Source organism: Mastacembelus armatus, chromosome 15 (assembly GCF_900324485.2).
Source record: "Mastacembelus armatus chromosome 15, fMasArm1.2, whole genome shotgun sequence".
Taxonomy (NCBI): domain Eukaryota; kingdom Metazoa; phylum Chordata; class Actinopteri; order Synbranchiformes; family Mastacembelidae; genus Mastacembelus; species Mastacembelus armatus.
In genome coordinates, this window is record NC_046647.1 from 3859489 (window position 1) to 3881781 (window position 22293).

The 22293-nt window shown below is 41.1% G+C and overlaps 1 protein-coding gene across 1 annotated transcript in view; it reads left to right on the forward strand.

The window, feature by feature from the left end:
• Nucleotides 1-22293, forward strand: part of ccdc85a (coiled-coil domain containing 85A) — a 45416-nt gene that overhangs the window by 22083 nt on the left and 1040 nt on the right. Inside the window, exon 3 of the mRNA XM_026309770.1 lies at nt 18880-18937. Within this exon, the coding sequence (XP_026165555.1) occupies nt 18880-18937 (58 nt within the window). The remainder of the gene's footprint in view (nt 1-18879; nt 18938-22293) is intronic.

The window sequence follows — 22293 nt, forward strand, 5'->3', positions numbered from 1 at the left end:
CTTAAACTCAATGGTAATAACAATTTCCAAAATGCATCCTGTCAGTATTTCTATTGATTCCTCATTTCCTCCAAAATACAAAAAAGTAAAAATAATCTTGGTGTTCTACTGGACAGTATCCTTTCCTTTAGTCCCACATACTGCATATTTTCATTTACACAATGTATCCATACAACATCCCATCCTGTCTTAACATAGCACTCATGTTCTTATTCACACTTATTCGCACTGGTAATATTTCAGACTGATTAATGCAACGACATTGGCTAGAAGACCTTGTTTGTACCCTCATATTAGGCTCCACTGCAAAGTTACCTTAATTAATTCTTAGCTGTGTGTGTTTTTGGACAGGGAAGTAAGTGTGTGTGTGTGTGTGTGTGTGTGAGGGTGTGTGTGCGTGTGTGTGTGTTTTACTTCTGTGGTACAGTGCATCTGTTCTTCATGCATGTGTACACACACACATTCAGTGATTTAGTTTCTGTAAAAGGAGCATATATTTTGATGCCACGTTTTGATGCAACCAGATCTAGAGAGCTGTCCTTGTCACGTCCTACTCTCACATCAAGACAAGTGAGTTTATATCTTAGTTTATATTTTATTACTGTTATATAACTCATGTTTTATCAGTGGGTAGAGGTTTAAAGAGTGTTTGATAGGCCAGGCTATGTCTGAGTGTCTGCTACGGTATTTATAGTTATTGTAGTGAAATAGAAACGTTTTTATTTTAAAAGCAACTTCTTTTGAATTATAATAGGTGTATCATCTGTTTATTCAATTATTTCATCTTAAAAATATAAAACATATTCAGAATTATGAGATTTTTTTTATGTTTTCAGTGTCATCAGAAAAGGCACAAAACAAACAAAAACATTCTGACCTATTTATTTTGGGTATGCATGTGCAGACTAAAATGTATTGTCCAGTCAGTGGAAGTAGTTCCACAACACCTTCTAATGGAAAATTACTGTGACTAAGGAATGATAGGTATCCTATCCTGTGCTTTGCTACAGTACAGATTTGTCCAGTGTTTTAGAAGTGGTGCCAGAGGGCACAGTCTTGTTTCTCTAACTGACTCTTTGATGTACACGATTTCATGTTGTACAGTAAAATCCCCACTGGAGGGATCAAATAGGCAGGGGATTATGTAAATTACACAAGGTAATAGTTAAGACTGTGGGGAGATTGTTTTTGGATGGTTATCATGTATATTATTAAATAACTACATGTCACTGCTATTAATACAGACATCCCACAGAAAATACAAATTAATACAATAAAAATTTGACTCTCTCAGAAGTGATGTGCAAAACAGTGAATCTTCCTTGTATACTGGTGTTAATAATCATTCATAACAATAATAATAATGATAATAATTTGTTGAATACAATTTTTCATCATGTTTAAACTGTAGATGCAAATTCAAATAAAAATGGTACTACTACTGTGAAAAAAAATATTTGTATGGCTATAATCTGGTAAATGTAAAAGTTGTGTTGTCAAGAGTGGACTGAGATCATATCACTAGTTAGTGTTTTTTATAGCATGCATGCTAATACAGTTGATAACATATCCAGCTGTGCTTTGTGCTTTTATGTTTTGTCTAGATATTAGTTTCACTGAATACAATTTCTGTCTAGAGGTCAATGCAACATAATTCCAAATGATTTCTGTTTTAATGCCACTGGGTATAATGATGAACCCACAGCAATGAAATATGATGAGAAGGATGGACGCCCTGTGGCTGTGTATTCCCTCATCTACCAATGGTCTGATAGGATGACGGCCCAGTGAAGCAGAATGAAGAGAGTCCACAGGCTCTAATCCCATTTTGGATTCTCTGTGGGGAGTTGGAATGGATGCTCATGAGCAGAAAAGTCCACACAATCCGTTACCCCAGTTTGTAACAAATGGCATTTTATGGCACGTGACTGTGTGACAAACAAGTGGAAATCATGGTGTGTTAGGAAGTTGCTCCTATATGTGTGTTTGCGTGGGCATAAGTCTAGGCTTTTCTATTTTAGACCAGCCGAGACAGAATGTGTTGTCTATCTCCACCAGAGATTTTTGACTGAAGAGAGTGTGGGGATGAGTAACAGCGTGTGTGACACATGTTGACAAGCTGACGTGGGCTGTGCGTGGTTGAAGAATAGTACATACCTTGGTGATGTGTCATAACAGATATGTGCCAAGCTGAAGGTCACCGCGTCTTTCAGGATCAATGTAAGTCTCTCCACTCTTTTTCAGCAGTGCATTCTTTCTCTACTTGTCATTATTTCTTTTTTTCATCTATTCATCCAAACCTTAGCACTATGTCTATTGCTGTTTCCTTGCTTTCACTCCCTAAAGAATCCTCCACAAATCCATGAAAATGTGTCTCTAAAACAAAATGACTTAATGTTCTCAATATTTCAATATTTGCGTTCATGTTTCATAGACACCAGCATTTGAAAAGGGATGGGATGATCTGGGATGATGGCCCCATTAAATTTTCAGTAGTTTCACCATTGAGATGAACTTTGCATTTATAACTTCACTACAAGGAAAGATCTGAGAATAGCAACATTTTCATTGTGTTGTGCATCCTATCCTGCACTTTTTATTTTTCTCCATACATTACACTGTGTTTCTAATCACGACACAAGTAAGAAGCACTCAAATGGACAGAGTTGCAGAAAGTTGTGTTACAAACTCATTTTAGTGCTGTTGCGACCTGGTGAAGTCGGACCCAAGAGCAGACGTGAGGCAGTGCCAGGTGATCAGAATTAAGTTTTATTCCAACGGCAGAGGAATTGCACACAGCGGTGACACAGGCATTCTAACTATACACATGAGAACTGAGCTTCTAGGTAACTCAACGGAGCTTAGGGTTTGTAGGTTGTCGCTTTCCCAATGAGATGGGGAAACTTCTGACGCCCGCCGTCTGTCGGGCCGAGGCATAAATAGTCTTCGATGAATGACTGGCAAACGGTTGGCTCCCCGGACTTCAGGTGTTCCTGGTTGCCTAAATTACAGCCACACCAGCACAGACACACCCACACACACACACACCAGGGAGAACAGAGAGAGACATCTAAACAGAAAACAGACCCGGAATGTGTCAGGCCCTAACAAGTGCATGCAGATTTTGTGGTTAAATTACAGTTTGGATATCTTCATCAGTCATATAAGCTGTAAATGAGAATCATCTCATATAAGATCAGTTTATAACAATGTGTCATGGATAGCATGGATGAATAAATAACATCACAAATGTTATGCATTCAGTGTCTGAAAGTGGCTTTACTCCTATATGTGGTTTTCTGTGGAGGCTTGCCTTGTCTTTGTTCTCCAGTATAATGAAACAAAGCTTTTTCTTGTCACTTTGTCTCTCTACCCATTTAACAACGATGGTACATATTGAGGCACACACACTTTAATAATTATTAACTTCAATAGTCCTAAAAGACAAAATTCAGGTTTGTTAGCATTTCAAGGAAGAAAGAAATTACTTCAGTATATTTATAAATGAGGTTGGCGGAAATATGTGGTATGGTCTGCTGGTCTGTTAACACATCAAATTCCTGGATGAAAGAGAATGTATTTCCTAAATATTAGCAGTTTTCATGGGGTGGATTATATTGATGACACTGTACACTGTCTTTCCCTTGACCTCAAAGGGTTAAAATCACCTGGATCTGCTTCCTATGCCTCTTCCATGTGAGTGAGACACCAGGTTGGAGGGCGAACCAAAAACATACCCAGCAACCAGGAAGTCTCTGCAAATATACAATATTAGCAAAAAAAGATCAATAGAAAACCTTAAATCAATAATTCAACTAGTATACTTTTCGCACGACTATATCACACCACAATGGATTCCATAAGGGACTTAGTCGTTGAAGTAGTTGTCAATGAATTGTTCTATTATTACACAATGAATGTAAAACCAGACCACAACTCAGCTAAATTCAAGAAGGAAGACTCATCAATGGACACCATAGATATACAAATCATCAAAGTGGAGGCCAATTTACTGAGCAGCATAAATAACAAACTGGATGTACATGCCACTTTACACAAACTCAAAGAATTACATAACAGTATTGAATTCGCTCATAATAAAATACTAACACTACTACTAAAATGCCAAACTCAAAGCAACCATAACTGTCAAACAAACTGGACTTGGTTAAACAACAGCCATTAAAGGAAATAGTACTGGACTTGCAAACTCTGAGCATGCATGATAATCTCATCTATACTGGAATACAGGAAAACACACAGGACAACCCAGAGGACTTTATGAAAAAACAGCTCAGCTGTCTCTCAAAATGTCATCCCTCAAATTTTCAACATGGAACAATAAAAAAAAAAAAAATCTTTAACTATCTCATTTACAACCAGACACGTTTATTACAACAACATACCTTTCAAAACATCACAATTCAATAACATCTTTTCAGCCAACTATAACACAAAACAAATTGGCGTTTCTATTCTAATAAACAAAAAACTCACATTTACCCACAATACCACCATAACAAATGATGATGATTATGATCTTTGATATACTAATAGAACAACCCAGTCACAATTGGAAACATACAGCCCAAAAACCAATCATTCCATAATTTTTTCTTATCAGTCTCTGCACATTCAAACTGAATTATTATAACAGGAGGAGACTTCAATATAGTAATCAACCCATCAATAGACAGAAGTATCACCTCAACCGCCACCACAATCCACCAAAACTATAAAACAATTTATGGATGAGCTAGGCCTTGGCAATAGTTGGTAGCCACAAAACCCAACCTCAAGGGAATACAAACTCTAACCCATAATTTATACTCACACATCAGCTTTAACACCATCATGTCTAATATATCAAACACCATAATTCACCCCATCATCATCATCATGGCCCAGTATCATGGTTCATTACATAGAACACAATAAGCTCATATAGACCCACCACTAGACGACACCTCAACATATCTCTTCTCAAAGACCGAGAATTTAATAATCTCATTAAAAAAGAGTGGACATTCTTCCTAGAAATAAACAATTTCCCAGTCATCTCTATCACTTCTATAGGAAACAGCAAAAGCCATTCTTAGAGGTATCATTATTTCATTTTGCACACAAAAAAGGAAGAGCAACAGAAACAGACCGAACTGAAACAAAAAAATAAAACAATTGGAAAACATGATTCAATTTACCAGCCCTACATGCACGCCCATGTGTGCACACACACACACAGATTCACCAGTCATACCCTTTAATTTATTATTATGTAATGCCTTGTCTATTGGTATAGGAACGTATGGGTATAGTTTTATTATACAGGCACAATGCACAATATTGCATTGACCTCAAAAGAAGGAAAGCTGCATTGTACCAGGTTATAGCAAAATTACTCATTTCCACCTGTAGTCCCTGGAAAGGTTGATGTTGCTATAAATTATTTAATGATGTAAGTGAAGAAAGTGACCAGTTGAGTATATCAATAAATACATATCATACATATATAGACATACATACATACAGTACTAACCAACTGACTAATATATTATGTCCCACCCATCAATCAAACGCTATTTCTGAAATCATTCCAATTTACCGCACTACACGCACACACACACTCTTTCACAGACATGGTGCATCCTTTAAGAGGGAATAGTATGTTATTTATCTTCACACACTGTTGCCTGTCACTCAGGTAAAATTTAATCCAGTTTATTATGTGTGTGGAAAGTAGTTTGCCAGTTTGCTCAATAGGATATCATGACTAACAGTATCAAAGGCCTTGTGCAAGTCAAGGAAGACAGATCCTATTACCCCTCATTGATCTAAACTTGATTTAATTTCTTCTACGAAGAAACAGCAAGTGGTTTCAGTGGAGACCCAAACACTCCCATATACACTAAAATTAATGTTTTGCCATTTGGAAAAAATGATCACATTGATGATAAAATCAAATCCTCAAATCCTAAGCCTAGGAATGACCTTTTGTTGTTGCTACGCAACTGAAAAATCAAATATCAGACACACTTTATGGGTGCTGTCCAAAGTATTGTAAGTTGGAACTTTTAAAGTATTGTTAAGTTGTAAACAAATGTCATGGTCAGAAATCTTACTCAGAAGGAAGAAGAGTTTAACTGGGAATCCATTCAGACCATTTCAGAAGGTGGCAGTAATGCATCATATGTTGCTGGCCAATGGCCATATGAATAATAATAATATGAAGTTGTTTACCTAGGAAAAATTAACATGGAGCATCAGCAATGTGTGTGGCTAGTTTGTTTTGTTGTGTTTCTCTGGCTAATGTACCAGTATTCGCGAAACAAACTAAATGAAAAAAAACTTTCTTCTAGTTCTTCTGTTTCATCTTCTTTTTGTTTTGGTTGATGATCTTGGCCCGCTTGTTTTATTCGACATCCGAGTACGATTGCTGTGTTCACATATGCCCAAACAAACCGACCTTTGCCGTTAAATGCTCCATGTTTCAGAACAACTGCTGAATACGCCTTGCCTCATCTAAGTGTAACAGTGTTGGGCAGTACTGTAATTTGATTATTTTTTTAGTAACAGAGTAATGTAAGGCGTTATAATTTCCAAAAAAGTAATTAGAGTATAGTTACAAGGCCAGGTCACTTTTCAATGATGTAACGCAGCAGTAATGTAAAGAGAAGTTTTTTTTAAAATCTAAAGTCTCACAGAGATACCTGCGTGTCACAAACGCGAAGTCATCTACCTGAGACCTACTTGACTGGTATGCGCCTGCGACGCAGGTACTACAAACAAAAACAAACTCAGCATGGACAGTGAAAAGTTTGCCAAGCGGAAATACAATCATTATTTTGAGTTTATTTCTGTGAAAGGCAAAAACAATTGTGCATTGTCAATTATGTGGGGGGAAGAAAACCTTAACAGATAAAAACTCCACATCAAATTTGTTAAAACACCTAAAAGGGCAGCACGGCACAGTAAAACGTATTGAGAAGGTACCAGGCGCCGAACTGTTGGCCCTGTCGAAGACTGGACATGGAGTAGGACACCCAATCCCGACTATGCTGAGGAGACAGTTTCGTGGATGTAGAGCTGGGGCTAAGCTAAAGGCTGAGAGGAACAACAGAAGGTGGAGATACAAGCCTTTTCTCCCCTCTGTGCTCATGGGGAATGTTAACTCACTGCATAACAAGTGTGATGAACTGGAAGCGCTTGTGTGGAACCAGAGGCTGTACAGGGAGTGCAGTTTTATGTCTTTCTGAGTCCTGGTTGAACGACAACATACCGGACTCATGTGGATATAAATAGAAACGAGGCAGTCCATGAACAAAAATCAAAAAAAAGGGGAATCCAGTGACGTGGGGAAAGACAAAACCAAACTTGGAATCTCAAGGCATGAAATAGGTAGTTTTTGGCAATTCTGAGTAGCTCTAGGCAGTGCTGGGCAGACGACCTGGCAATGAGACTGTGGCTGAACAAAGGTATATAAACTGAAGGAACAAAACAAGAGACAGGTGAATCAAATTATAATTAGGTGAAGTAAAAGTAAACAGAACAGAAAAACTAGATCCTGCATGATCCTTCAAAATAAATGCACAAAACAGGAAACTCAAAATACAGATTATGACATTTATTTTGGGTGGTTTGGTGTTCACACCTAGAAGGAACAGGATGATTGTCATTCTAAATGAATCAACCCCCCTCAGTCATAAAAATCGTCATGTTCTTCGAAGCACAGGTCGAGGTGGAGGAGTAGCTGCAATCTTCCACTCAAAGCTATTATTAAACTTTCGTCCTTAGAACAGTTAGAACTCATTTGAGAGCCTCACTCTTAGTCTCTCACATCTGAAATGGAAAACACAACAGTCATTGTGTACCGTCCACCTGTCCCTTACTCAGAGTTTTTAACTGAATTTCCAGACTTCCTGTCTGATTCAGTGCTTAGTTCAGATAAAGTCATTATAGTGGGAGATTTTAACATTCATGTAGATGTTGAAAATAATAGTCTCAGCACTGCATTTAATTCAATATTAGATTCAACTGGTTTCACTCAAAATGTTAATAAACCCACCCACTGTTTCCACACCCTTAATCTTGTTCTCACATATGGCATTGAAATTGAACATGAAAATGAACTAACGCCGGCTCCTAAATCTCTTACATCAGCAGAGGTGCGCGCCATTTGGCAGGAGCTCAAGGCTCAATCCCGGGCTCAATGGGACTTCGCCCCTGTACTCGTGAGTGCCACGCCTGCAGCCCAACAACGATGGCGATGCAAGAGAGAGCTCTCTTTCTCTCAGTCTGGGTTCTCTCTCTCTCAGCCTGAGCTCTCTCTCTCTCAGCCTAGGCTCTCTCTCCCTCAGCCTGAGCCCCTCGTCTTGCAGCATCGCCACTGCCGGCAGTGCCGTCAGAAGAAGCTAGCTGCATCTCCGGTCCTGCAGCCGGAACCCAGAGCTGCCTTCTCGCCGCCAGAGCCTCCAGCACCACCACAGCAGCCTGAGCCTCCAGCGCCGCCTACTTGGCCAGGGTCTCAAGAGCCGCAACCGCAGCCCAAGTCTCCAGTGCCGCAACAGCCAGAGCCTCCAGCGCCCGCCTACTCAGCCAGGGGCTCCAGTGCCGCAGGCTCGGCCAAAGTTTCCAGAGCCACCTCAGCCAGAATCACCAGACTCATCGCCAGGTTGCAGCCTCGACAGACAGACTACTGAATCTCAGTCCGCCGACAACGCCGTCCCCGCTGAAGTTTCGCCCAGGATTTTAGTACCTTGGTGCGCCGACGACAGTGTTCCCACTGAGGTTCCACCCGGGCTTCAAGACAGTGTCCACGCTGATGTTCCAGCCCTGCATCCAGACCCTCAGTGCGCCAATGACAGCGTCCTGCTGAGGTTCTACCCAGGATTCCAGAACCTCAGTGCAATGACAACAGTGGCTGAGGTTCCACCACTACTTCCAGATCCTCAGTGCACCGATGGCAGCATTCCTGCTGAGGTTTTTACTTCCAGTCGCCTAGATCTTTGGCCAGCCTTTCACCTGAGTTTCTGGCTGGTTCTTCGCCTCAGCTTCCGGCCAGCCTTTCCCCTCAGCCTCCGGCCAGCCCTCTGCCTGAGTTTCCGGCAGGCCTTTCATCTGAGCTTTTGGCTAGTTTTTCGCCTCAGTCCCCGGCCAACCCTTCGCCTGAGTTTCTTGCAGGCCTCTCACCCAAGTCTCTGGTCAGCCTTTCACCTGAGTTTCTGGTAGGCCTCTCACCTGAGCTCCCATCTAGCTCTTCGACTCAGCCTCTGGTAAGCCTCTCATCTGAGCTTCAGGCAAGTCCCTTGTCTCTGTTGCCAGCCTGCCTTCCTTCTCAGTCTCCGGCAGGCCTCTCACCTGAGCTTCAGACAAGTCCCTCGTCTCAGTTTTTGACCTGTCTTTCATCTCTGTCTCCAGCCAGCCTCTCAGCTGAGCCTCAGGCCAGCTCTTCACCTCAGTCTCCGGCCAGCCTTTCTCCTCAGCTTCCGGCTAGCTCCTCACCTGAGCTTCAGGCAAGCCCATCGTCGCAGTCTCCAGCCTGCCTCTCGCCTCAGCCTCTGGCCAGCCATTTACCTGAGTCTCCAGCCAGGGGGGTTCGGCTGCCACCTCATTTCCCCTTTTTCCTTCGTGTCTCCTTTTTCCCTTTCCCTTCTATGTTTGTTGTCTCCATTTGTCTAATTTCTCACATCACTGAGACGAGATGGCACGCCCTCCAGTAGCCACTTACCTGCCAATAAAATTAAGATTAAGTTACCCTTACTAGTCCCACAAATGGGGAAATTCCCTTACCACCGAAAGTGCACACACACACAGCAGTGAACACACACACCATGAACACACACCCGGAGCAGTGGGCAGCCAATGTTGAGGTGCCCGGGGAGCAGTTGAGACGCCACTCGTCTCGACCATCCATACCTGGGACCATACCAGTACTTAATAAAGCTTTCACTACTGTATCTCCCTCCTTCGAATGCACACACAACACATAACAGGAATTCGGGACAGAGGAGATATGATCATGCTTTTTGGTGTTAGTAAGTAAGCAGGCCGTAGCATTCTGTATGAGCTGCAAGCGGTGGATGCAAGCCTGGTTAATGCCAAAATAGAGCATTACAATAATCTAGCCAGGAGCGAATGAATGTGTGAATAGCTTTCTCTAGGTCACTGTGGTTCAGGAAGGGCTTAACCTTAGCAAGAAGATGCAGCTGAAAAAAGGTTCTCTTGACCATAGAATTTATTTGTTTGTGGAAATCTAAATTATTATCTAAGGTCATCCTTAGGTTTTTGACCATCTGGTTAAGGTGAAGTGTCAAAGAATCTAGACCAGAAACCGCGAAACTGGGGAGGTTGGGGGTGCCAAAGAGGATACATTCTGTTTTGTTGTCATTCAAGCTGAGAAAATTCCGTGATAACGAGAGCCCGATGTCATCCAGACACCTACGGACAGATATGAGTGTGTCAGAGGAGTTAGAAACAACAAGATTGATTTGTAGATCATCTGCATAGAGATTAAATGAAACATTGTGTTTTGTGATAATCAAACCTAATGGTAACAGGTACAAAGAAAATAAAACAGGGCCCAAAATGGAGCCTTGTGGCACACAAGAGGTCAGGGGAGCTGGAGAGGAGGAAAGGTCACCAATCATGGCCGAGAAGGTTGTATTTGTTAAATAGGACTTGAACCACTGTAGCACCAGTCCCTGTAGGCCAACTTGCTGTGATAGACGAGTCAGGAGGATGGAGTGGTCGACAGTATCAAATGCTGCGGTGAGGTCCAGCATTACTAGCAGCACAGGTTTCTTAGAGTCCAGGGACAGGAGGATGTCATTCTGAACCTTCAGAAGAGCTGATTCAGTACTGTGCCAAGTTCTAAAACCAGATTGGAATTTTTCTGAGATGTGGTTACTTTCCTAAAAAGAGTGTAGCTGGGTGAAAACAACTTTTTCCAGTACCTTAGATAAAAATGATAAATGGGATACTAGTCTGAAGTTTGACAGGAGTGCAGGATCAAGGTTCGCTTTCTTGAGAAGAGGCCTGACCACGGCATGCTTGACGGACAGACCCTGAACTGAGGCAGTTATTAATGGATCGAATAAGACATGGTCCCACTGTGTTGAAAACCTGCTTAACCCTCTGGGGTCGACGCAAACGCGCCGGCACGTTTTGACGCATCTTTTTCTGATAAGGCCGAAACAAACTTAAATTACTCTGTCAATTCTGATCGTACAGATAAAAGAAGTATATCATTCAAATCTGTAAAGGGTCTAGTTTTAGTGGTATACCATCATAATAAAAACAAAACGTTGTGCTTTTTTTAAATAAAGAAAGCCGACAGGGTGCGCTCCCGGACTTTTCTGTCTCTGCCATTTCTCTTCAGAGACGCGTAAATAAAACAACCAGAATCTCAGCGAATACTTGCCTCATAAAAATAAGAATTATATGGCTAGAAAGCTTGAAATGTTTTCTTTTGAGTGAAACAATTCAAGTCAAAAACAAATCATCACTTTTGATTTAATCCGTATGAACGTAAGGAGAAGTCAATTTTTTCCTGTCTCACCTCATTACAGGTAATGCGGTCCCGCCTTGTGCACTGTCCACTGTTCACATGTAAATAATCTCAGGTGAACCAGGTAAATATGTGCACACCCCCGAGAAATGACACAAAATATCAAACTTCATCATAGAATTTACTCACTTTTTTGGCGCGTTTGGATGATGGCGCGTTACGCACGTGATGAAGCGCTTCTTGTATTCCACACAGAGACAAATAGTTTAGCTTGTCCTCAGAGTAAAAACACTGATTTTAACTCAAATGAGGATCGTTTGGCTCCTCATTGTGTTGTATTGTGCTGCACTAATCCGTCCCATCTACATTGACTGAAAGGCTCATTATGCGCATCTTTGTCTGGTCGTTCAGTGTGTCTTTTGTGTTCTCAGGTAAATCATATGACTATTCATCCTCAGACACACCCTCTTGCATATGGCCTTTCTGGACAAAAAGTGTCTTAGAAAATTTAAATCAGTGTATTGTTTACTGTGAATGTGTGAACAAGATGACGTTCACAGCACTCTGAAGTAAACACTTTAGCCTACAACATGCAGGTCTCCAAAGTCTTGTGAATCAATGTTCTGTTTGTGTTTTATGGTCTTATTTCAGTGAGTAAAAAATTGTAGTTTTTCACTAACCATGCATAACCACTTTTTTCTCAAAAACACAATCATGTATAAACTTGCTGCTCACATATTATTGTAGCCAATTTTGTGCTGATTACAGTGTTATTAGACTTTAGACATTAATATGTTTAAAAGACACAGAAAAAAGCACAAATGTCAGGACATGTCAAAATTTGTCCAGGCCCCAAAAACCCCCTCAGACCCCAGAGGGTTAAGCACCCTAGATGGAATAACGACTAGAGGGCAGTTAGTTGGGGATAATCGGACACAGGCTCAAACATATTAAACACAGGGCACAGGAGAACATACTAAATCAGGACCATTTTTAGTGATATTGGTGGTATGCCGAACAGAGGCCACCTTGTTCACACAATAGTGAAAAAAGTCCTCAGACTGACACATACTTCAGAGTATTGCAAGATGGATTTGTAATGGACTGCAGGGTGTTAAACAACACCCTCGGATGGTTGAAACTGGTGAAAATAATATTGGACAGATATTTACATTTGGCCTCTCACAGCATTCTGATAGTCAGAAAGACTATCCTGGAGTATACCCAGTGTTATATGTAATTTGTTCTTCTTCCACCTACGCTCTGCCTGTCTACAGCATTGCTTATGGGCGCGGGTGGTGTCGTTAAACCTGGGATCAGGTTCTAGACGGCCTGTACTTGAACGGTGCAATAGAGTCCAAAATCCCTGACCTTGTTGCCAAGAAAGGAGGTGATAAAGTCCTCGGGACACAGAAGAGCAGTAGATTCATCCTGAATATAGAGACCAGTTTATAAATGCCACAGCAAAATCTCCAGCTGTGGTCGAGGTGATCGTGCAGTGACGACTAGCTGGAGTGAGGGATTTCATGACACGGTGGACATAACAGTTTTTGCAACATTCTTATAACTTTGTATATATATATAACAACACAAACATAAGTGCTTTACTGCGCTGTAGAAGAAATATACAGTATTTAATTTTTGGTGATTATTGGTATCAGAAAGCCTTTTGGCCATAATAATAATTTGATATTTCACAAACTAACTAACTCACAAATATTGCAGTGAAGTTAAAACAACTGACTGTAAAGAAATATTCTAAATTTTCTTTTCAGAGGAATGGTTCTAAGTCGAGCTGAGGTAGCAAGGAGATATCGAGAATGTTGAAATGGTCATGCATTAATGAGCTCAGTGAGAGAGAGAAGAGGGCAACGAGAAAGAAATGGAAAGAAGCAAAAAGGCAAGAGAGAGCAAAAGCCAGGGCTAGTGCTTTTTTTACAGTCAGAGACACCCCATCTTTCTTGAAACTCCTTTAGATTTAAATTTTGCTATAGGATTAAAACTGTATTTGAAAGACAATCATCAGCTGTTTAATGCTCCATGGATTTCCACACAAAACCATCTCTAGGGCTTACAGAGAATGGTCAGAGAATGAGAAAATACAGGTGGGTGGACAAAAATGCCTTGTTGATGTATACCTCTCTCTTCTATCTTCAAAGCCTCCATCATGATATAGAGCAGGTTAATAGCTTTAAGTTCCTCAGCGTCCAGATCACAGAGGATTTGTCCTGGTCTCTACATACAGACACCGTGGTAAAGAAAGCTCGACAGTGGCTGTATTTCCTAAAGCGACTGAGGAAGTTTGGTATGAACACCAGCATCCCCACCAACTTCTAGAGGTGCACCACTGACAGGCTGCATCACAGTGTGGTATGGGAACTGTTCCAGTTACAGCCAGGAAACACTACAGAAAGTGGTGCAAAGGGCACAGAACAACATCATAAGCAGTCTCCCCTCTATCCAGGACCTTTACCATAGACGGTGTCTGCAGAAGGCAAGCAGTATTATTAAGGACCACAGCTATCTAGCACACAGACTATTCTGCATGCTAGCATCTGGCAGACAGTACAGGAGTCTAGCTGCACGAACTAAAAAACTGAAAGACAGTTTTTACCACCAGGCTGTCAGGCTCCTTATCTTATCAACCTGCAACACTAATATCTGTGTAATATTTTCATATGTGCAATATGCTACTCATCACCTGTGTGATATTAATATTTATCTCACAATTTTATTCAAGAACTCATATACTACTGAATGAATACTGCTTTGTATTCATGCTCACTTTTATTCAGGGACATACACGTTCACTCATGCACACACTACTTTACTTCTTTATATCTTGATAATGCCCTTACACTCTGGAACTTGCACATGTACATAGCCAAATTTCTAATGACGTTTAGATCTTTTTTTACTATATACACATACAGTGGGTACGGAAAGTATTCAGACCCCTTTAAATTTTTCACTCTTTGTGTCATTGCAGCCATTTGCCAAAATCAAAAAAGTTCATTTTATTTCTCAATGTACACTCAGCACCCCATCTTGACAGAAAAAACCAGAAATGTAGAAATTTTTGCAAATTTATTAAAAAAGAAAAACTGAAATATCACATGGTCATAAGTATTCAGATCCTTTGCAGTGACACTCATATTTAACTCACATGCTGTCCATTTCTTCTGATCCTCCTTGAGATGGTTCTGCTCCTTCATTGGAGTCCAGCTGTGTTTAATTAAACTGGTTGGACTTGATTAGGAAAGGCACACACCTGTCTATATAAGACCTTACAGCTCACAGTGCATGTCAGAGCAAATGAGAATCATGAGGTCGAAGGAACTGCCCAAGGAGCTCAGACAGAATTGTGGCAAGGCACAGATCTGGCCAAGGTTACAAAAGAATTTCTGCAGCACTCAAGGTTCCTAAGAGCACAGTGGCCTCCATAATCCTCAAATGGAAAAAGTTTGAGACGACCAGCACTCTTCCTAGACCTGGCCGTCCAGCCAAACTGAGCAATCGTGGGAGAAGAGCCTTGGTGAGAGGTAAAGAAGAACCCAAAGATCACTGTGGCTGAGCTCCAGAGATGCAGTAGGGAGATGGGAGAAAGTTCCACAAAGTCAACTATCACTGCAGCCCTCCACCAGTCGGGGCTTTATGGCAGAGTGGCCCGACGGAAGCCTCTCCTCAGTGCAAGATACATGAAAGCTCGCATAGAGTTTGCCAAAAAACACATGGACTCCCAGACTAGGAAAAATAAGATTCTCTGGTCTGATGAGATGTGTGGAGAAAACCAGGCACTGTTCATCACCTGCCCAATACAATCCCTACAGTTAAACATGGTGATGGGAGCATCATGTTGTGGGGGTGTTTTTCAGCTGCAGGGACAGGACGACTGGTTGCAATTGAAGGAAAGATGAATGCGGCCAAGTACAGAGATATCCTGGAAGAAAACCTCTGCTCAAGACCTCAGACTGGGCCGAAGGTTCATCTTTCAACAGGACAATGACCCTAAGCACACAGCTAAAATAACAAAGGAGTGGCTTCGGAACAACTCTGTCACCGTTCTTGATTGGCCCAGCCAGAGCCCTGACCTAAACCCAATTGAGCATCTCTGGAGAGACCTGAAAATGGCTGTCCACCAACGTTCACCATCCAACCTGACAGAACTGGAGAGGATCTGCAAGGAAGAATGGCAGAGGATCCCCAAATCCAGGTGTGAAAAACTTGTTGCATCATTCCCAAGAAGACTCATGGCTGTACTAGCTCAAAAGGTGCTTCTACTCAATACTGAGCACAGAGTCTGAATACTTATGACCATGTGATATTTCAGTTTTTCTTTTTTAATAAATTTGCAAAAATTTCTACATTTGTTTTTTTTCTGTCAAGATGGGGTGCTGAGTGTACATTAATGAGAAATAAAATGAACTTTTTTGATTTTGGCAAATGGCTACAATGACACAAAGAGTGAAAAATTTAAAGGGGTCTGAATACTTTCCGTACCCACTGTACATACATATATATGTATTTACAGTATATATATTTTTTCTTCTTTTTCTAAGTTTTGTATTGGCTGTTTTGTTTACTAGTGTTTGTATTGTTAACTAAATGTTAACTTGCATATGACAAATAAGTCAATTTGAATCTGAGGTTAGAGGAGAATGGGCAGACTGGTTCGAGGTGACAGACAGGCAACAGTAACTTAAAACACTCATTACAACCAAGGTATGTAGAATGCCATCTCTGAATGCACAACATGCCGAACCTTGAAGCATAATGGGCTACATCAGCAGAAGACCACACTGGGTGCCACTCCTGTCAGCTAAGAACAGTAGATGAGGCTACAATTTACACAGGCTCATGAAAATTGGTCAATAGAAAATTAGAAAACTGGTGCCTGATCTGATGAGTCTCAATTTCAGCTGCAACATTCAGATAGTAGGGTCAGATTTTGGTATACACAACATGAAAGCATGGCTCCCTCCTGCCTTTTATCTTGGCACACTTTGGGCCCCTTGAGCATCGTTTAAAAACCACAGCCTACCTGAGTATTGTTGCTGACCATGTCCATCCCTTTATGACCACAGTGTACCCATCTTCTGATAGCTACTACCAGTAGGATAATGCACCATGTAACAAAGCTTAAATCATCTCAAACTGGTTTCTTGAACATGACAATATACTCCAATGACCTACACAGTCACCAGATCTTAGCCTTTGGGATGTGGTGGAATGGGAGATTCATATCATGGATGCACAGCTGATAAATCTGCAGTTACGTAATGCTATCATGTCAATATGGACCAAAATCTCTGAGGAATGTTTCAAAAACCTTGTTGAATCTATGCCATGAAAAACTGAGGCAGTTCTATATGCAAAAGGGAGTCCCACCTAGTATTAGAAAGGTGTACCAAATAAAGTAGCTGGTCAGTATATGCACACATACAATGGTGACCATCCACAAAATCCATGAAGGTCTCTGCCAAAGTTCAGCTTTGTGGGTGTGTGCAGGCACATGCTATGTGTGTAAGTGTATATGAGCGTGCACAAGCTTGAGTAATACAGGTTTGTGAGTGTGTATGTGTAAGATCAGAGATCCTTTGTTAGAGACAGGCTTGGTAACTAAGCAAATAGCTGCTTCCCTCACAATTCATCTGCAGTCAGCTTTGAAGTCCTTTTTTCCTATTTAAAACATTGCGCATATTAATTTCGCACCATCAGAGGCACATGCCACATGCACAAGTATTCACACACACACACAACGTTTAAAATCCCTTAAAATGTCTTGGTTTTACTGTGTGTGTGTTCTGGAGGGGAGGGGGATGGGGTGGTGCATGTGTGTGTTCCTTTTTGACTGGAATATAACCAGAGGTGTAGGCAGGTCAACTTGAGAAAGAGGGCAGTGTGAATGGACAAAAAACAAAAAGAGAATGCTGTGTGGAGTAGCATGGGCCGATCTGATGAACTGTCAGTGTTTGCTCTATAATTAGACGGTCAGTGGTAAGCTTTTCTTCTTCCACCCATCTGCTCAGCAACATGCTCACTCAGAATAGTACATCACACACTGCAGGCCTCTAGTTTTAGCGTGGTAAACTCGTTGAACCAGCTGGTTATATTGCAACAGAGATTATTCTCTGTTGTCTCCCTTTATTCACTGCCATTCTGCATTTGGTCATTCTGATGTATTATACAGTTTAGTTCCGAACTATAAGTCGCACTTCTTTTTATTCATTTGGCTTGTCCTGCGACTTATACAACGTAGTGACTTATATGTGTATATTTACAGTAGATTTGTTGAGTAGCCAACTCTTGACTCAACTGAAAATAACATTATACTGCTGAAAAAGTAAAAATGCTTATGTTCACGGTAAATTATAACTGCTAGTGTAAGACAAGTGAAAATGCTGCCCAAAAGACAGAGCTATACTGCAGACTTCAAAGTGCAGGTAATAATGTCTGCAGCTAAAACACAGTTTAGAGTGAGCATTGGCATTCAGACAACCTGAGAGAGGACACACATTACTTAACACAGATGAATGAATTTTGTCATGCACTTCTGGTTGTTATGCCTGGCCTACATTCTTCATAGGATAATTTAGACAAGAACTGGACTTATACACGGAAGTAATTTATATATATATTTATTTTTGTCTGGAAATTATGGTATATGATTATTCCACCTACTTAGCTTTGACTAGTGCAGCAGCATCTAAGACACAAATGGCAGACATGTTTTCTGAGAACCTCACAGATACAAATACTAAGGTGGCCGTCAAGGGCAAACGTGCCGCAATGGCCAAATGCTGCAAATACAGAAATTATGCAAAATCAAAAACACACAAACACATACAACAAATGCAACTAAAAAATGGTACCATCACATAAACGAAATGAATGCAGAAAAAAAAATGCTGCAAATACCAAATGCGCCGCAACAACCAAACGCTGCAAATACCCAAAACAGATGAACTTCCATTCCATGAATATGCAGCATTTCTCTTTTGTATGAGTTTTTGGTATTTGCAGTGTTTCTGTATTTGCAGCATTTTTTCATTTGCATTTGTTCATTTATGTGATTGCAGCATCTTTCAATTGCAGTGGATTTCTGTTGCATTTGTTTTGCGTTTGTGTGTTTTTGGTTTTGCATCAATGGCAGAAATCAGAGTGAACTGAGACAATTTCATATGATCAAGTAAATTAGAGTGAGGAGATAAACTATTCATTGTGTTTGTGTGTTTGGAACAGCTTCTAGGTTATTAAAAGGCAATCAAATAACCAGTCAGTGAAAATTCACACTCACACACACACACACACACACAATTGAAATTAGTTCTGTTATTGATTTTATCATTGATTATTGCTGCTGAATTCTTTTGCAGCTCTGATATCTGCTGGCTGCTGCACCAATTCCTGTAGGGGTGTAAAGCTTTGGGACAGGTGAGTCATATACACACAAGCAAACTTAGAAACAAAAAAGCAGACAATGCTATATGCATTGGTAAATTATTTCTTCAAATGCATTGTGTGACATTGTATGACCTTATATAGATGTTACAGCTAATATGTTAGCAAACATTTGCAATTTCACATTACAAAATCATACATTCTACTTGTTTGGCAAACTGAAAATTTTAAGCCCAATGTTTTCTATCCAGTTATTGTATTTAATTATCACTGATGTTAATTAAAAAAAATCTAAACTGAAAATCTCTCACCATGGATTCTGCACCACAGCTTAATCCACCAATGACATTTTCACAGCAGTTACATCAGAGCTGTAGTTCCCAGCAAAACCATGTTCTATACCTGCTAATTCCTAACCAGAGTCATGGGGATCTGCTGCAGCCTATCCCAGCTTTGGGTGTGGACAGGTCACCAGTCCATCACAGGGCCACACAGAGAAAAACAACCTCACACACTCACACTCACTCCTATGGGCAATTTAGAGTCACCAATCAAACTGACATACATGTTTTTGGACTGTGGGAGGAAACCAGAGTACCTGGAGAAAACCCACACAAGCACAGGGAGAACATGTAGACTCCACACAGAAAGGTCCCTGATGGGTTGCGAACCCAGGCTCTTCTTCCGCAATTCCACAATATAAACAATAACGCGCGCACACACACACACACACACACACACACACACACACACACACACACACACACAAACCCCCCAAAATAAATAATTACTTTATTTTTCTACATAAATTTCTACACTTAATTACTTAATTACTTTATTAATTACTATTAATTAATATAATTTAAATAATCTCAAATTTAATAACTTTGAATAACTGCTGTAACAAATGAATTTCCCCTTGGGGATTAATAAAGTACTTCCTCTTCTTCTTCTTCTTGCTGTGAGGCAATAGTGCTAACCACTCAGCCACTATGCTGCCCAGTAAGCATACCAATCAACCCTATTCAAGCTCACCTAGCAAGGTCTCCCCTTTCTTAGTTCACACTCAGTTACCACAGGCACAGCCATAATACAAGCCTGGGACACTCTTCTCGTCATCTGGCTAGATCATAAGAAACTACCAGGAGTTCACCCTGTAGTCATGGCATACCTCTTACAGTTTCCCTCCTTATCAAAGACTAGACAGTGGCTCCTCTGAAAGAGATTGTAATTCCCTTTAGCTGCCAGAACACAGCCTGTGGACTGGAGGCAGTTTTAACCTTACTCAACAGCCATCAACAGCAAGAAGCCCTCTACACTTCCAGCACCCTCACCAAAGCCACTCACTACCGGAATCATTATCCATGGTAATGGATAATGCCTTCACCTCCTCCAGGGCTGCAACCAGGCATCTGGCCCTAAAGCGCAACCAGGTCATATTTACAGGGTTCATTTTTCATTTTTACTACAAAAAGAAAATCGCTATTCACATGCCTACTTCCATCCCGTAACCATTTCCTCTACCCATCCCTTAACACAGCATCATGGCCCTATTCAGACACCTCAATTATGCACAATTCCCTTCCTACATGATCTTATAACCAAACAAACAGTGGCTTTCCCTTCCCATGACAGACTCATCTGGTATAAGGCATGGAAAATGGAAATCTTCCTTGCTTTCTAGAATTGCATTTCTTTTTTCTTCATCACCCAGAGGGAGGATTGGATGCTTTGGAAAGAGATGGTTTTGACTTGGCCAGCAGAGTTCAGATCTCTCCACCTTGTGTCCACCTGCTCTTCACCCACCCTCCATAAGCAATACTCTATTATAATAGCAGCTATCAGTCAGTGACACAGATGGTCAGGGAAATCCACTCAGACAGTACAGTAGTAGATCTCACTCTACAGCAATCATGTGTTTCATACACCAGCTCACATTAATCTCCGCCTAGTACCAGTTATGTGTATAGTGGGCATAGCGATCAAATATCTGATTTATTGTTGCATTTTTCTTTTGAGAAATTCAAATTCTTGGCCCCAAAATTGTATGTCCATCTCACGTTATTTCCACCATTTTCTTACCATCTTCAATTAACCCCTCTACTGAAAAAACTTTTTTGAGAAGGTATCCTCCTTAATAGCAAAACAATTGTCCTCTCCCATCCAGACCTACTTGTTTGGAATTGTTTTTTTTTTCTTCAAACTAGCCATAGTTGTCTTTCTGTCTTTCATTCTCACGTAGTCATGCTTCTCAAAGAATTGTGAAAAGAAGATTCTGCGATTGACACTCACTTCAGACCTCTTTGAGGTCTGTTGCTGAATGTCTGTTCTCAAGCTAAGGCTATTTATTATCTTATGTTGACCAGCAGTCAAAGAAATCATGTATCAAAGAAAAACTGAAATAAGTAGTCATAAGTATTCAGACCCTTTGCAGACACTCATATTTAACTCACATGCTGTCCATTTCTTCTGATCCTCCTTGAGATGGTTCTGCTCCTTCATTGGAGTCCACCTGTGTTTAATTAAACTGATTGGACTTGATTAGGAAAGGCACACACCTGTCTATATAAGACCTTACAGCTCACAGTGCATGTCAGAGCAAATGAGAGTCATGAGGTCGAAGGAACTGCCCAAGGAGCTCAGAGACAGAATTGTGGCAAGGCACAGATCTGGCCAAGGTTACAAAAGAATTTCTGCAGCACTCAAGGTTCCTAAGAGCACAGTGCCCTCCATAATCCTCAAATGGAAAAAGTTTGGGACGACCAGAACTCTTCCTAGACCTGGCCGTCCAGCCAAACTGAGCAATTGTGGGAGAAGAGCCTTGGTGAGAGAGGTAAAGAAGAACCCAAAGATCACTGTGGCTGAGCTCCAGAGATACAGTAGGGAGAAGGGAGAAAGTTCCACAAAGTCAACTATCACTCCAGCCCTCCACCAGTCGGGGCTTTATGGCAGAGTGGCCCGACGGAAGCCTCTCCTCAGTGCAAGACACATGAAAGCCCTCATAGACTTTGCCAAAAAACACATGAAGGACTCCCAGACTATGAGAAATAAGATTCTCTGGTCTGATGAGACCAAGATTGAACTTTTTGGCGTTAATTCTAAGCGGCATGTGTGGAGAAAACCAGGCACCTCTCGTCACCTGTCCAATACAATCCCTACAGTGAAACATGGTGTTGGGAGCATCATGTTGTGGGGGTGTTTTTCAGCTGCAGGGACAGAACGACTGGTTGCAATTGAAGGAACGATGAATGCGGCCAAGTACAGAGATATCTTGGAAGAAAACCTCTTCCAGAGTGCTCAGGACCTCAGACTGGGCCGAAGGTTCACCTTTCAACAGGACAACGACCCTAAGCGCACAGCTAAAATAACAAAGGAGTGGCTTCGGAACA